We start from the raw sequence: 14736 nt of genomic DNA, 5'->3' as shown, positions 1-14736 counted from the left end.
ACCATAAGAGGAGCAAAGGTTATTTTACTGTGGTACTCTGTTTGAAATGCTTTTGCATTTGTGTGGGTGGGACTATAAATGGTAAAGACACTGTGAGATCATTTCTATTGCTGGTTGATTTTCATCAAACTTTTCTTCCTGCACCACTCAATGAGATTTTTAAATAAATAGAATCTGCTTGCTTTGTTTCTTGTTTCTAAGGTGGTAATCATGCGGGACTATCACCATGAGAACGTGGTGGAGATGTACAACAGTTACTTGGTGGGGGATGAACTCTGGGTTGTCATGGAGTTCCTTGAGGGCGGAGCTTTGACTGACATTGTTACGCATACCAGGCAAGTCTTTTTCAGAAGTAGAATCACAAATTATTGCTCTTTTACTTTGTTCTTCATCACATTTGTTTTCAGATGTATTTTTTATTTTATTTTTTTTTATCTTCACCCAATTTTGTTTTTAATATACAGTGGGGGCTTAAAGTCTGAAACAAAAATGCTAATTCACCTACCAGAGATAAGACATGTGCTACAGTTGTTAGTACTGCATGTATTCAGCCATCTCCAGTTTCACTGCTGTGGTTCATGCTTCCATTTGTGGTTGCTTTTTTGGCAATCTAAACACTTGAATTTCCATTAGTTCCAGGCAGGCATCCAGGGAGCATCCAGCCACCGAACAGCATGGTCCACACTTTAATAATGAGGTTGTATTTTGATCGTATTGACATGAATCATGCTAGTCACTATGAGTGAAGCACCTCCCACTGTTTTTTTGTTTTTTTTTGTTTTTTTTTTGGACAACAGTTTGACAACAAGCTGGAAATGTTAAAGGAACAAAGAGATCACTTCCTTAAATTGACAAGTAGTCCTTGAAATGGTCTATAGACATTATTAACAAGGTCTAACCCAACCTGTTACTGTTACTGCAATAGTGCATCACCACTAGATGGCAGAGTATCACAGCAGTCCACTACGACCTGTCATACAGCATGATTGTTTTATCAGCTACAGTTTCAAAGATTTTGTTTTTGTGTTATGTTGTTTGCAGGATGAACGAGGAGCAAATTGCCACCGTGTGTCTGTCTGTTTTGAAAGCGCTTTCTGTTCTTCACTCCCAGGGAGTCATTCACAGAGACATTAAGAGTGATTCTATTCTTCTCACACATGATGGCAGGGTAAGTCCTTCACCTCTCTTAAAGGACTAGATTCACTTTATTACCTCATATGATGCCCAGTCCTCCTGCCCTGTCTGCTGTACAGGATAAAAGAGACAAAGATTTAAAATTATAGTTTGCCCAAAAAGCAAATTTCTGTCATTTATTCACTCATGTTGTTCCAAACCCATATTACTTTCTTCTGTAGGATATCAAAGGAGACATTAGACAGAATGTTAGCCTCAGTCACCATTCACTGTCATTGTTTGGGGGAAAAAAAAGATGAAAATGCGGACAAAGGCTAACACTCTCCTTTTGTGTTCCCATGGAAAAAGTCATACAGGTTTGTAACAACAAAATAGAGCAAGGGAGTGTTGATTGATTTTTTTTATTTTTGGATGAACTGTGCCTTTAAAATAATTTAGACATGTTTTAACTTACGAGCTCAGAAAACTTCCCCTGCTCTCTTCTATTTTGTTTGTTCCTGATAACTTGTGTGTTGATATTTAAACAGGTATTTGGCAGACCTGTTCTTTTGTTTGCTTAGACCTGCACTTCCACCAGTGCTTAGAGATTATCTATAGGTGTTATCATGAGATGCACAAGTAATATCTTTTAAGTTAGAAGTCAAATAAAGGCAGGAGTGCAGCGTTAAAGAGTTAGCCAAGCACTGAAACCTCAAGAACATAGTCAGTCCCTTTAAACAGCAACATAGTTATTTTTATGTAGGCACGTATTTCTCAGAGTGTTTGTAGAAATATAATCGTCTTTTCCGACCACAATACCAAACCCAGATCTTCTTTTGATGGTGCTGAAATAGACAGTGGTTTGTTAGACAGGGTCTGTGTTTAACTCTGTTTGTGGTTAAAATAGGCGGAGTTCTTTCAGCCACCCTCAGCTGTTTCTCGGCAGAGCCTGCTTGTCTATGTATGTGTGTTTGACCTTACATGTTTCATTTCCTCTTGGCATGTTTCTGACAGTGCTTCTCATGCAAAATCCTCAGGGGCATTGTTTCTTGTATTGTTAGTTAAGCAAGTATTGCAGAAACTTTCACAGAAAATGTGATGGGCTTCATTTAAGTTAAATTGAGCCATAGTTTGTAATGAAAAAGAGAACTATCAATCACTGATTCTTGAAATAAGGGACAAAACATGTCTTACATACAAAAGTAATCTTTATTTTAAAAATCAAGAAATTCATAACAATAAAAATACTGGAAAAGTTAAATCTAAAGGAAATGTGTATACTTAGGGCATTTTTTACTTATATTTTAAAATAATTACATTAGAATATTTTAAAATGTATGCTCTATACCAGACAATCTTTTCTCGGTTTTTGAATATTCAGACGTTTTGCTAGACATTTTAGTTGGAGGTGCAGCTCTGCTGTTCAAGAGACGCAGGCGAGGGAGACGAGCCGGTGCGCTGGTCAAACTCTGTCGGCGCGGATTTCGAACAGCGCTGCCGAGTATTCACTTAGCGAATCTCCGCTCTCTTGCTAACAAAACGGACGAACTACATTTCCTCACCCGCACAAACAAGGACTTTTCAACATCTGCTGCATTGTGCTTCACAGAAACCTGGCTGAGTGAAGCCATTCCAGACAGCACGTTACATCTGCCGGGCTTCCAGTTGTTCAGAGTGAATCGCATCACGGAGTTAACGGGGAAAACTAGAGGTGGTGGAACATGCTTTTATATCAATGAAAGTTGGTGTACAGATGTAACAACATTAAAGAGGATGTGCTGTCCTAATTTGGAAGCGCTCTTTATTAACTGTAAGCATTTCTACTCGCCACGGGAGTTTTCCTTGTTTATTCTGGTGAGTGTGTATATCGCACCAAACGCGTGTTTGAACACAGCGCTGCAACAGCTGGCTGATCAAATCACAGACACAGAACAACAATACCTGGACTCAGTTATTATTATTCTTGGGGATTTTAACCAAGCAAATCTCACACATGAACTGCCCAAATACAAACAGCACATCACATGCCCCACCAGAGACAGGAACATACTGGATCATTGTTGCACAACAATAAAGGATGCATATCACTCTGTCCCTAGAGCAGCTTTGGGACTCTCTGATCACTGTCTGGTTCATCTTCTTCCAACCTACAGGCAGAAATTAAAATCAACCAAGCCAGTAGTAAGGACTGTAAAGAGATGGACCAATGAAGCAGAGTGGGAACTACAAGCCTGCTTTGACTGCACGGATTGGAGTGTTTTCGAGGCTGCAGCCACAGACCTGGATGAGCTCACAGATACTGTTACATCATATATCAGTTTCTGTGAGGATATGTGCATTCCTACTAGGACTTATTTAAAGTTCAATAACGACAAACCGTGGTTTACAGCAGAGCTCAGGCAGCTTCATCAGGCCAAAGAGGATGCTTACAGGGCTGGGGATAAAGTCTTGTACAATCAGGCCAGGAACACACTGAACAGGGAAATCGAGTGGCTAAAAGGAAATACCCTGATTAGCTGAAAAACAAGTTTTCAGCTAACGACCCTGCATCAGTGTGGAGTGGCATGAAACAACTCACAAATTACAGGACTCCTACCCCCAACCCTGTAGTGAACCAACAACTGGCTGACGACCTGAATGTGTTCTTCTGCAGATTTGAAAGGCCCAATCTCACACCCCACACCCACTCTGACCTTCACTTCACACAAAAACCAACACCTCCTGCAACCCCCCTCCTCCCCCCTCCTACTACTCAACCTGCACTTAAGATCTGTGAAGATGATGTGAGCCGCGTCTTTTGGAAACAAAAGACGGGGAAAGCTTCAGGCCCAGATGGCGTCTCACCAGCATGTCTTTGATCCTATGCTAACCAGCTGGCCCCCAACTTCACACAGATTTTCAATAGATCACTGGAGCAGTGTCAAGTCCCATGCTGCTTCAAACGCTCAATCATTATTCCTGTCCCAAAGAAACCAAAAATCACAGGACTTAATGACTACAGACCTGTCGCTCTGATGTCTGTGGTCATGAAATAATTTGAGAGACTGGTGTTGGCCCACCTGAAGAGCATCACTGGACCCTTTCTAAATCCACTTCAATTTGCTTATCGAGCAAACAGGTCTGTGGATGATGCAGTCAACATAGGATTGCATCATATCCTGCAGCATCTGGACAGACCAGGGACATATCCAAGGATCCTTTTTGTGGATTTCAGTTCGGCTTTCAACACCATCATCCCAGCTATACTCTAAACTACACCAGATCTCTGTTCCCACGTCTATCTGTCAGTGGATTACCAGCTTTCTGACAGACAGGCAACAGCTTGTGAGACAGGGGAAATTCACTTCCAGCACCTGTACAATCAGCGCTGGTGCCCCATAGGGACGTGTGCTCTCCCCACTACTCTTCTCCCTCTACACCAATGACTGCAACGCCAAGGACCCCTCTGTCAAGCTCCTGAAGTTTGCAGACGACACTACTGTCATCGGCCTCATCCAAGATGATGATGAGTCTGCATACAGAAGGGAGGTTAAACAGCTGGCTGTCTGGTGCATTCAAAACAACCTGGAGCTGAACACACTCAAAATGGTGGAGATCATTGTGGACTTTAGGAGAAACACCCCAACACTGACCCCCTCACCATTCTAAACAGCACTGTGGCAGCAGTGGAGTCATTCAGGTTCCTGGGCACTACCATCTCACAGGACCTGAAGTGGGAGACCCACATTGACTCCACTGTGAAAAAGGCCCAGCAGAGGTTGTGCTTCCTTCGCCAGCTGAGGAAATTCAACCTGCCACAGGCGCTGCTGATAAAGTTTTACTCAGCAGTCATTGAGTCTGTCCTCTGCACTTCAATATCTGTCTGGTTTGTTTCAGCTACGAAATCAGACATCAGAAGACTACAAAGGACAGTTCGGACTGCTGAGAGGATTATTGGTTGCCCCCTGCCCCCCTTCGAGACTATACAATTCCAGAGTGAGGAAAAAGGCTGGAAAAATCACTCTGGACCCCACTCACCCTGCCCATTACCTTTTTGAACTGTTGCCTTCTGGCCGACGCTTCAGAGCTCTGAGCACCAGAACTGTCAGGCACAGGAACAGTTTTTTCCCCCAGGCTATCCATCTCATGAACAGCTAAATTGCCCCATTGAGCAATAACCATGTGCAATACACAGTTTAGACTTTTTTATACTTATCCAACACATCTAACCTCTTCTGCCGTTTCATTCCTCTGAGAAAAAAAAACAACTTTTGCACTGTGCATAACAGATTTGCACTGTACATAACAGATTGTATTAGTTTTGCACTACCCATGTGTATATGTGTGTGTGTATGTATGTGTATAATTAGTTTTATTTTTTATTATTATCTATATCTTGCTGCAGTTTTTGTATTGTTTTTGTATTGTTGTACACTGGAAGCTCCTGTCACCAAGACAAATTCCTTGTATGTGTAAGCAATACTTGGCAATAAAGTTGATTCTGATTCTATACTTGGACACATGTAACTTAACCTGTCCTCAGCAAGAGGTCACAATGTTAAATTGCTAAACAAAGTGTTTAAAAATGCAACATATTCATAAATATAAATATCAAATGAAAGGTAGGGATCTGTAAGATATCAAACAATATATTAAGAAAACTTTAAATTATATTTTCCATAAAAAAACTGCCTATCAAAGTTGTGTCAACTTTGCATCAATCCTTTTTTAAATCCTGAATAAATCAGAAAATGTCCTGGTCATCTTTAACTCTGAGGACCCCTTTCCCACTTCCTGCTCATGGTGGATGCAACAGTAGGACACGTCATCTGGTACGTTTGATATTTTTCATATTTTAAACAAACAATGTATAAGTCTCTGTGGTCACAGCTTCAACTTGTCAACTCTGTCATTCTCATTATTATAATTTCTGTTAAAATTGTGGGAGCAATTTTGGCATTTTAGTTTAGTTTATAGAGGCATCTTCAACTGAGGGGAAAAAAAATGGCTCCAGTGTACAATACATGGTTAAGATGGAAAAATATTAAATTTTCTCAACTAATTTTCAGAATAGTATGAAAACAGAATATATATATATATATATATATATATATATATATATATATATATATATATATATATATATATATGTGTGTGTAATTTATCACTTAACTCCTTTACTGAACAATATTATTAGATAATTTAAAACTTGTTGGATGAATGAAATTAAAATAACATGCTTTTTGGTGTGTCTGACAGAGATGACACAGATGACAGTAAGATGCAAGTTATAAAGTGAATAAATGTCAATTTTCAGAAGAAAAAAAAGCGTTTTTATAAAAACCTGTTCCCTTACATCGTTCATTAGCTGAGACCTTTGTATATAAATATATCCATTTCAAATTAATTTAGTATTAAAAATAAAAACTCAGATTTTAAACATGTTTTGTCCCTTATCTCAAGAATCAGTGCATTATCACATGCTTTTGTGCTGTGTAATTTGATGTATTAGTCAATGCTTTACATGTTAAGCACATGATGATGAGATTTGAACAATTTAAACCACCTGCAGATATTGATTCCCATATTTATAACCAGCTTCCAACGGTCATGGAAAACCTGGAAATATCAGGGATTTTATTTTTTTCAGGCCTGGAAAATTCATAGCAATTAATAGAAAATTAAGTTTTTCTTGTAATGCTTTGCTTTAAAATATTTAATTGGCTAGATATTTCCCATGTGCAGAATGAAACTTGGTTAACCGCTTGATAAGCCATAATGATGTGTGATTTGAGGGCGAACCAGTTTCACTAATTAGTCAAAATAATTAAACTCTGTCTGAATCAAAATGATGAGCAATGATAAATGACTGGAAATTCATTGGTCAAAAAGTGAAAAAAGTGGGAACATTGTTTATAAATTTAATGATTTAAAGTAATGAAGTGAAGTATTAATATCCACACAAAGAGGATCGGTTGTGTGGCGCCATGCAAGGGTTGGATGAGTGAACAGCGAGCTCTGCGCACTTTGCTAGTTTTTAATAGTTTTTATGTCATAAACCAGTGAGATTCTATTCACCCTTATCCATAACTGTTCTATAAAGACAATATGTCAAAATCCTCAGGCTCTGGAGACATTAAAAGACACTTATGTGCTCAAGCTGAAGCCCCTGACAGGGCCGCAGACCAGTGACTGTTTGGACGGTGCAGTGGGAGAGATTCAGCGTTTACTGCTAAGCATGTCGTCAATGCTGGTGAAGGTCATAGCTTATTTAGAGGATCTTGCTGTAATACGTCAATCGATCACTGATCACAGGTGGTTACAAGAGTGTTGGACGTTGAGAAATGGATCGATTATCTGGAGTAATCGGAGAGGGAATTAGCTGCTAATCCCCTAGCGACCAAGATAGACTTGGAACGCGTTTGGGGAAAAGTTAGAAGACTTAGAGAATCGTAGCCGGCAAAACAACGTCCGAATTGTTGGAATTCCTGAGAACGAAGAAGGCAGATATATGGTGAAATTCCTAGACAAGCTCTTCCCGAGTCTGCTCGACATAACAGACCATAAACTGGAAATCGAGCGAGCTGACAGGGTTCCAGCTCGGAGATCCACTGAGGGAGACAGGCCCCGATCAATTCTGGGCAAATTTCTGAGATCATCCGATAAAAATCTCGTGTTATATGAGGCGAGGAGTAAAGGAAGGCTTTTTTGGAAGAACCACAACATTTTCTTGTTCCCAGACATTGTGAATTCGACGAGAGAAACGTGATCGATTCAAGGAATGCAAGAAACTCTTACATCAACGGAAGTTCGCTTTTGCACTGATGTTCCCGGCCAAATTGAGAATAGATACGAAGGATGACCACAAAATATTTACATGCCCACAGCAAGCACTGTCATTCATAAAGTCAATGGAATGAGTAGGTCATTGTTTGATACTTTCTATGCAGCCAAGTAGACCTGAATCACTGAACATTCACTTGCACGTGATATAATATTGTGGGGAGACTTTAATCTGTTGATGGAGTCCTTGATCATAGTGAAGCAAAAGTGTGTAAGCCCCTAAAGCAACACCGACACTTCACAGGATGTGTAAAAATCTTGGTCTTACAGATATTTGGAGACTTTTGAACCCATCTGGTAGGGACTATAGATTTCCCTCATTTCATCTGTTGTTGATTGCTCAATTGGAAACATCATAGTCTCAGACCACGCCCTGGTGAGTTTAGAGGTGTTGCCGCATATGGAGAAAAAGAAATCATATAGTTGGCGCTTTAATGTATCCCTTTTGCAAAATCCTGAATTCCAACAAATGTTAAAAGCCGAAATCAATGTTTATATGGAGACCAACTGGTCCTCGGTATCCTCTGTGGGCGTGGTTTGGGAGGCACTTAAAGCGGTTCTTAGGGGTCGGATCATACAGTATGCCTCATTCATCAAAAAATCCAAAGCACGAGAACTTGTGGAGTTGGAGGCAGAGCTGAAGTGCCGAATGTCGTCTGGTGGCCTCAGAGAATTGACTCGAAATACAGATATAATACTATTTTATCACAGAAGGTGGAGTTTTGGTTATTCAGGGCAAGACAATCATACTGTCATCTGCTGGTGGTGAAATCTTTACAGTTCCACGTCTTCGTCTACTGATGAAGATATTAGAAACTGTGGAACCATTAGAACTCCATAAACTGACGACTGAGCAAAAAAATTATCATGATTCTGAGATAACCTTGGAGGAGCTTGGCGAGGTAATTAAGGCCTTACCTACAGGCAAGTCTCTGGGGCCAGATGGTTTTGCCGCTGAATTTTTTAGATCTTATGCTACAGAACTGGCTCCACTTTTGTTAGAAGTTTATATGGAATCATTAAAGAATGGAAAGCTTCCGCCAACCATGACACAAGCCCGGATCAGTCTGATTCTTAAAAAGGACAAAGATCCAAGCGAGTGTAAGAGTTACTGTCTAATTTCCCTGATCCAGCTAGATGTAAAAATATTGTCAAAAATTCTGGCTAACCGATTAAGTCAAGTTATAACATCTCTTATACATACAGATCAGGTGGGGTTTATTTGGGCTGTAGCTCTTCTGATAACATTAGGCGTTTCATCAATATCATGTGGTCAGTGGCAAATGATCAGACTCCGATCGCTGCCATCTAATTTCACGGCGAAAAGGCATTTGATATGGTAGAATGGGATTATCTTTTTAAGATTTTGGAAATATACGGGTTCGGGAATACTTTTATTGGATGGATGAAGTTACTTTTTAGACACCCGGTAGCAGCGGTACAAACAAATGGAATAATTTCAGATTATTTTACTCTGTCTTTTCCCATTATTGTTCTGTCTTGCCCTGGAACCATTAGCAGCCGCGATAAGAAAGTAGTATGATTTTACAAGGGTGATGGTGGGGGGTGTGGCGCATAAGCTTCTGCTTTACGCATATGATATTTTATTATTCGTCTCTGATCCTTCTAGATCTATGCCTTGCCTCCGCAGAATTATTAATTCCTTTTCTAAGTTCTTCAGATACAGAGTTAATTGGTCTAAATCCGAAGCTTTGGCCCTGACAGCGTACTGCCCGATAACGGCTTTTCAGCCGGGTGCCTTTCAGGGGCCAGACAGGGCATTAAGTATTTGGGTATTTTATTCCCGGGAAATTTGTGTGATTTAGTGAGTTAATTTTGACCCTTTAATAAAAAGGTTTTCGAGCGATGTGGGCAGGTGGGCTTCATTACATTTATCGATGATTGGGAAGGTTAATGTTATTAAAATGAATTGTATTCCAAAATTCAACTACCTGCTACAGCCACTCCCTATAGATTTCCCCCTCTCTTATTTCAAGCAATTTGATAACATAGCGAAGACCTTCATTTGGAATGGGAAACGTCCCAGATTACATTTCAGTAAACTGCATAGGCAGATTGACAAAGGTGGGCTAGGCCTACCCAACATTTTGTTTTATTATTATGCGTTCAGTCTCAGACATTTGGTTCATTGGTCTGTTTATGGAGAAATGGGGCGGATATCTGATGTTGCTGGATTTGTGAATTATTATTATTTTTTATTTTTTTGTGTGTCTATATTTATGTATGACCTCTGGGTTGTTGTTGGGGGTTGGGGATTGGGAGGGGTGATAGTAGAGGTTAACTGTTGATTCTGTTTTGTTTTTCTGTGGTTCAGTATGTAAATCAATCAAATTGTTAATCAGAAAAAAAATATCCACACAAAGAGGAATGATGACATTGTGCTATTGGGACCATTAAAAGTGCTAGGCTAAAAAAAGTCTCCCATTTATTTTGGCAAGTAATATAACTCCCTATTTATTTGCATAATTTTTTAATCTCTTGTCTTCATTTGCAGGTGAAGCTGTCAGACTTTGGATTTTGTGCCCAGGTCTCAAAAGAAGTGCAGCGTAGGAAGTCTCTTGTAGGGACACCCTATTGGATGGCCCCTGAGCTCATCTCAAGACTTCCATATGGACAAGAGGCAAGACACATGCCCCATTTTATAATACTTCTACAAGAATACTCTATAAACAGATTCAATATTAAATCTTTCAAATCAAACAAAAAACTGTTTTAATAGGTGGATATTTGGTCCCTTGGTATAATGGTGATCGAAATGGTGGATGGAGAGCCACCATACTTTAATGAGCCCCCACTCAAGGCTATGAAGATGATTCGAGACAATCTGCCACCCAAGCTCAAAAACCTCCACAAGGTAACCAGGCTATCTGTATCTGTGTCCTCTTGGTTATCCATGAGGGCGCAATACAAATTTGTGTCTAAACCAATGTGGACTGACCTGTTTAAGTCACGTTTGCCATGTTTGGCACTCTCGATTAAGTTGTTTTTCTGTATCCTTAGGTCTCACCACTTCTCAAGGGATTCTTAGACAGGATGCTTGTACGAGATCCTGCCCAGAGGGCTATAGCTCAAGAGCTGTTAAAGCATCCCTTTCTGAGTAAAGCAGGTCCTCCCTCTTGCATTGTTCCCCTAATGAGGCAGAACCGCATGAGATGAGAGGAGAAATCAGGGCGGAATCTGTCAGGCCCTTTACTGAGCTCAAAGCAAAGACCCAAAAGCAAAAATGGAGCCTGAAGAGAGTTCAGCACATTTTAAACATTTTAAATGATTGTACAGGTCAAGCGTTTTAGGAGAAAAGCCCATAGATGCTATGGACTCTAAACACTGAGAGGGCGTTTTGAAACATTTTTTATCATTCCAAGGATTACACTGTATTTGGAGTCATGAAATAGACCTGATTAGAAGTCCTTCACAGTGTCCTGGCTCATCGGCAAAATGCGAAAACACATCTCAGTGGTTTTAAGCTTGACCTCTTAACACTGTGCTTTTGGGTGAACTGAGTATGTTAAAGAGGTTTAGATGTTACGAAAATGAACTACTTGGTTTCTAATCTGCCCTCAATGTAAAGCAACAGATTTTCTATGGATTTTTTCCCAACCTCAAGCTTTTACCTGCACTTCAGCTTTTGCACCTGGACCACACTACTCATTAATTCGTTTTTAAACAGGTAAACAACTACTGAAGAACTTTTTAAAAAAGAAAAAAGAAACTAGGTTTCTGTTACAACACTAAGCATTGATAAACACTGGAGGTGTTTTGTTTCAGACAGTTTTTAATTTTGTTTTAATGAACGTAGAGAGACATCAGTTTTGTTTTCATGTTGCGTTGCAATGATTTATTTTGAGTGATTTTAAACACTGTTCTGATATCGAAGCTGCACTCCAATAAGATTTCCGCACAGAAACTTCCTCTTTTAATTCATTGTTCCACTTTTTTTTATATAATAAAGGGGGAGGGCTGTGGGGCAGGTTTTTCTTTTATTGAATTGAAACTTACTACGGGGTCACTTTAGCTGAATCGATTGAGTTGTTTCCAATGTAGGGCATTCTGCAGGGGAATGTCCTTTCATGTGCACCTGAATCCTAAGTAGCTTACATCTTTGAAGTATTGTAGCCTTTCTCTTAAGGATTAATTTGTGGTATGTTTTGTAGGAGAGACCAAGACTATACAAATGTATAGCTGAGCATTATGCTCTAGTTTATGAGAGCATTTTGACAATATAAAGTGAACCCTTTAGCTATAGATCTTGGTTGATTCCCACCATGTGACTTCTTCTAGAGCTACCACGAAGCACACAAACTAATGTATAGGCACACGTGTTTGTATGCACAAACGCTTATAATAATAAAGACTCACACTATGGCTCTTCATTGTCATATTCAAGGATTTAAGAGATGAGTAGTAGCTTATTAGCTTGCACCTAGAGAGCAACCAAAGACAGTATGAACAGCGAAAGCAGAGAGTGCGTTTATAATGGAAATTAGTCCAAACATTGTTTTAGTACACTACACTACACATCACTTTTAGATTGTGTATCTTTTTTCGTTCGGTCACACATCCAGGACCAGTGGATGTGAGTGCTAACAAAAATGTAAATGGTGATTGAAAGACCATTTAAAAATGACTCCGATTGGCATTCGTTGTTGTGACACCACGTGAATAGAGGCTGAATCATTTATCAGAGTCGAGTGACTGCACAGTTTATGAAGATTTAGGTCAGGTGTACATTGGGTAATTTACTGACTGTTTAAATATGTATTGTAGTGTTTGATTGATTAAACCTAGACTGAAGCGGTAGCCTATGTACATATTTTGTGTTATTCTAAAAATCTGTTTCTTTTGTTGAAAGCCTAAACCGCAACCATAACTTTAATTGCAGATGTGAAGGCATGAAAATATTAGTGACTCTTATTGACAGATGTGATTAATACAAAAACTACTAGTTTTTTTTTTTTTTTTTTTTTTATTCCTACCAGTTAAAGTTTTTTGTAAGTAGCATTTATATTTCACTGGACTGTGCTACTTTTTTTGGAGGTAGAACAAAACTAATGACAATCAGGCATTGGAACAGAGTTGGGTGTACACTAATAGCATGTAAATGTCTATTCAGAGATGAATAATTGCAGTGTATTCTTCATAGAGAGAATAGCATTCATAAACTTTTACAATAAAGTTTATCTGTGAAATGTTGTAGACAGATTGTGGTTTAACAAGCTCAGCGCACTACAGCAAAGAATGAGTTTGAATTTAGAGATCATTATTGGTAGCTTTCCTACATAAAAAAATAAATAAAAAAAATACAGCCTTAATGCATGAATATCTTTTCAGGAACATTGCTTACAGGAATGGGCTGTTAGAGCAATGCACACTGTCTGCCAAGTGATTCGTGACCAGCCACTCAATTGTTTTATTTTTTATTTTTTTATAAGATATCTTTTGATACACCAGCAAAATTTTCAATGGCAGTTGACTTAGCTTTAGAAAGAGGATGTCTGCATATTACCAGAAGCCTTATGTGGAAGTGTGATTGGGAAATGCTGTACTGTAAGCAAAACAACCTGGTTTGCATGATTTTGTTGTGTTGTTTGGCTTTTGGAAAACATAGGGAACATATTTCATTTTTGTCACAATTGAAGATGTATTGTATTCCCAGGAACAATGTGAGATTTGTCTGTTGTTTGGAAAGATATAATCTGCTTTTTTGTTTAATGTGTCTGATTGTTCTTCATTTGGTGCCTGCATGTAGTATTGCATTAGAGTAATGTTTGCAAATGCTCTCTGGAAGGGTACATTGTTTTGTAATATGCTTTTTGTTTTTATTTTTATTTTTATTTTTTTGCTTCCATAAAAATGTTTTCACCTAATGGTCTTCCATATTCTGCTGTTGGACTTTATCATGCCATTTTTTTAAGTCAAAATGTAAGTACATTTGTTTCTAATTAATCTTGCACTATAAACTTACTTTATGCCTGTAACTAATTTTCTCTGTCAGCATGTAGATAGTTTCAAAGAAACATTTTATGTTTTAAATGTGGACTAGAAGCGTGAACTGAAGTGTACTCGCTGCTGGCAATCTAACATTGTCAGGTTTTGAGAGAGCAATGTCCAGGCAGACTTGTTATTTTGGACTAATATATTAAAATATTCTTCAACATTTTTTTGAATCTACAACTGCTACTGACAGGCCAGCATCTTTGTGAAATGTAAACTGGTTCATACTGTTTTTCTCTGATTCAGTTCTTTGCATATTCATTTTATTTCTAAAGTATTGTCATTTTTGTTGGACAACCTATGTCAGAATTCCCTCTACGATATGTGAATTTTTACAGGTGGTAAAATGGACTTTAAACAGATTTTTCAAATACAGTTTTCAAACACATTCTCTTATGACTCCTTAATTTCAACTGTAGTGTTACAGATTTCTCAGCTTTACCTTTTAATACATTTTTATTTCACTTGAAACAAACAGAACTGTTAAGTTTTACTGTGTCAGTCAGTTTTGCCTCTTTAGGCAAGCATTTCTGGGTGCTGCTGTATGTGATTCTGCTTAGGCTTGTGTTATTTGAAAAGTCCTGTCAATGTGCATTAGATGCATTTTCTGTTGCATACTCTCTCTGTTGTATTGAACTTTAAAAAATTACAGAAAAATAAATTGAATCTCAGTGAATCCTACCAAATGGATTACATTGGAGCATTACGCCTTTATAAGCATTTATAAGCATTAAAGTTGGTATCTAGGTGACATACAATGTCAAAATATGAATTCCAAAAAGGTTCAAA

General features: G+C 38.7%; 1 protein-coding gene across 4 annotated transcripts in view; it reads left to right on the top strand.

The window, feature by feature from the left end:
- LOC127430262 (serine/threonine-protein kinase PAK 4-like) overlaps positions 1-14335 on the top strand; it is a 39218-nt gene extending 24883 nt beyond the window's left edge. For 3 of the 4 annotated variants that reach the window (XM_051679954.1, XM_051679955.1, XM_051679953.1), the window contains 5 exons: positions 202-335; positions 1042-1168; positions 10451-10576; positions 10676-10810; positions 10957-14335. In XM_051679954.1, the coding sequence (XP_051535914.1) occupies positions 202-335; positions 1042-1168; positions 10451-10576; positions 10676-10810; positions 10957-11112 (678 nt within the window). In that variant the 3' untranslated portion in view covers positions 11113-14335. Of the gene's footprint in view, positions 1-201; positions 336-1041; positions 1169-3266; positions 6136-10450; positions 10577-10675; positions 10811-10956 lie in introns of those variants that run through there. The other variant, XM_051679956.1, reaches the window with a different exon arrangement.
- The last annotated feature ends 401 nt before the right edge of the window (positions 14336-14736 follow it).

Source organism: Myxocyprinus asiaticus, chromosome 39, assembly GCF_019703515.2.
Source record: "Myxocyprinus asiaticus isolate MX2 ecotype Aquarium Trade chromosome 39, UBuf_Myxa_2, whole genome shotgun sequence".
Taxonomy (NCBI): Eukaryota; Metazoa; Chordata; class Actinopteri; order Cypriniformes; family Catostomidae; genus Myxocyprinus; species Myxocyprinus asiaticus.
This window is presented reverse-complemented; position numbering and strand designations above follow the sequence as displayed.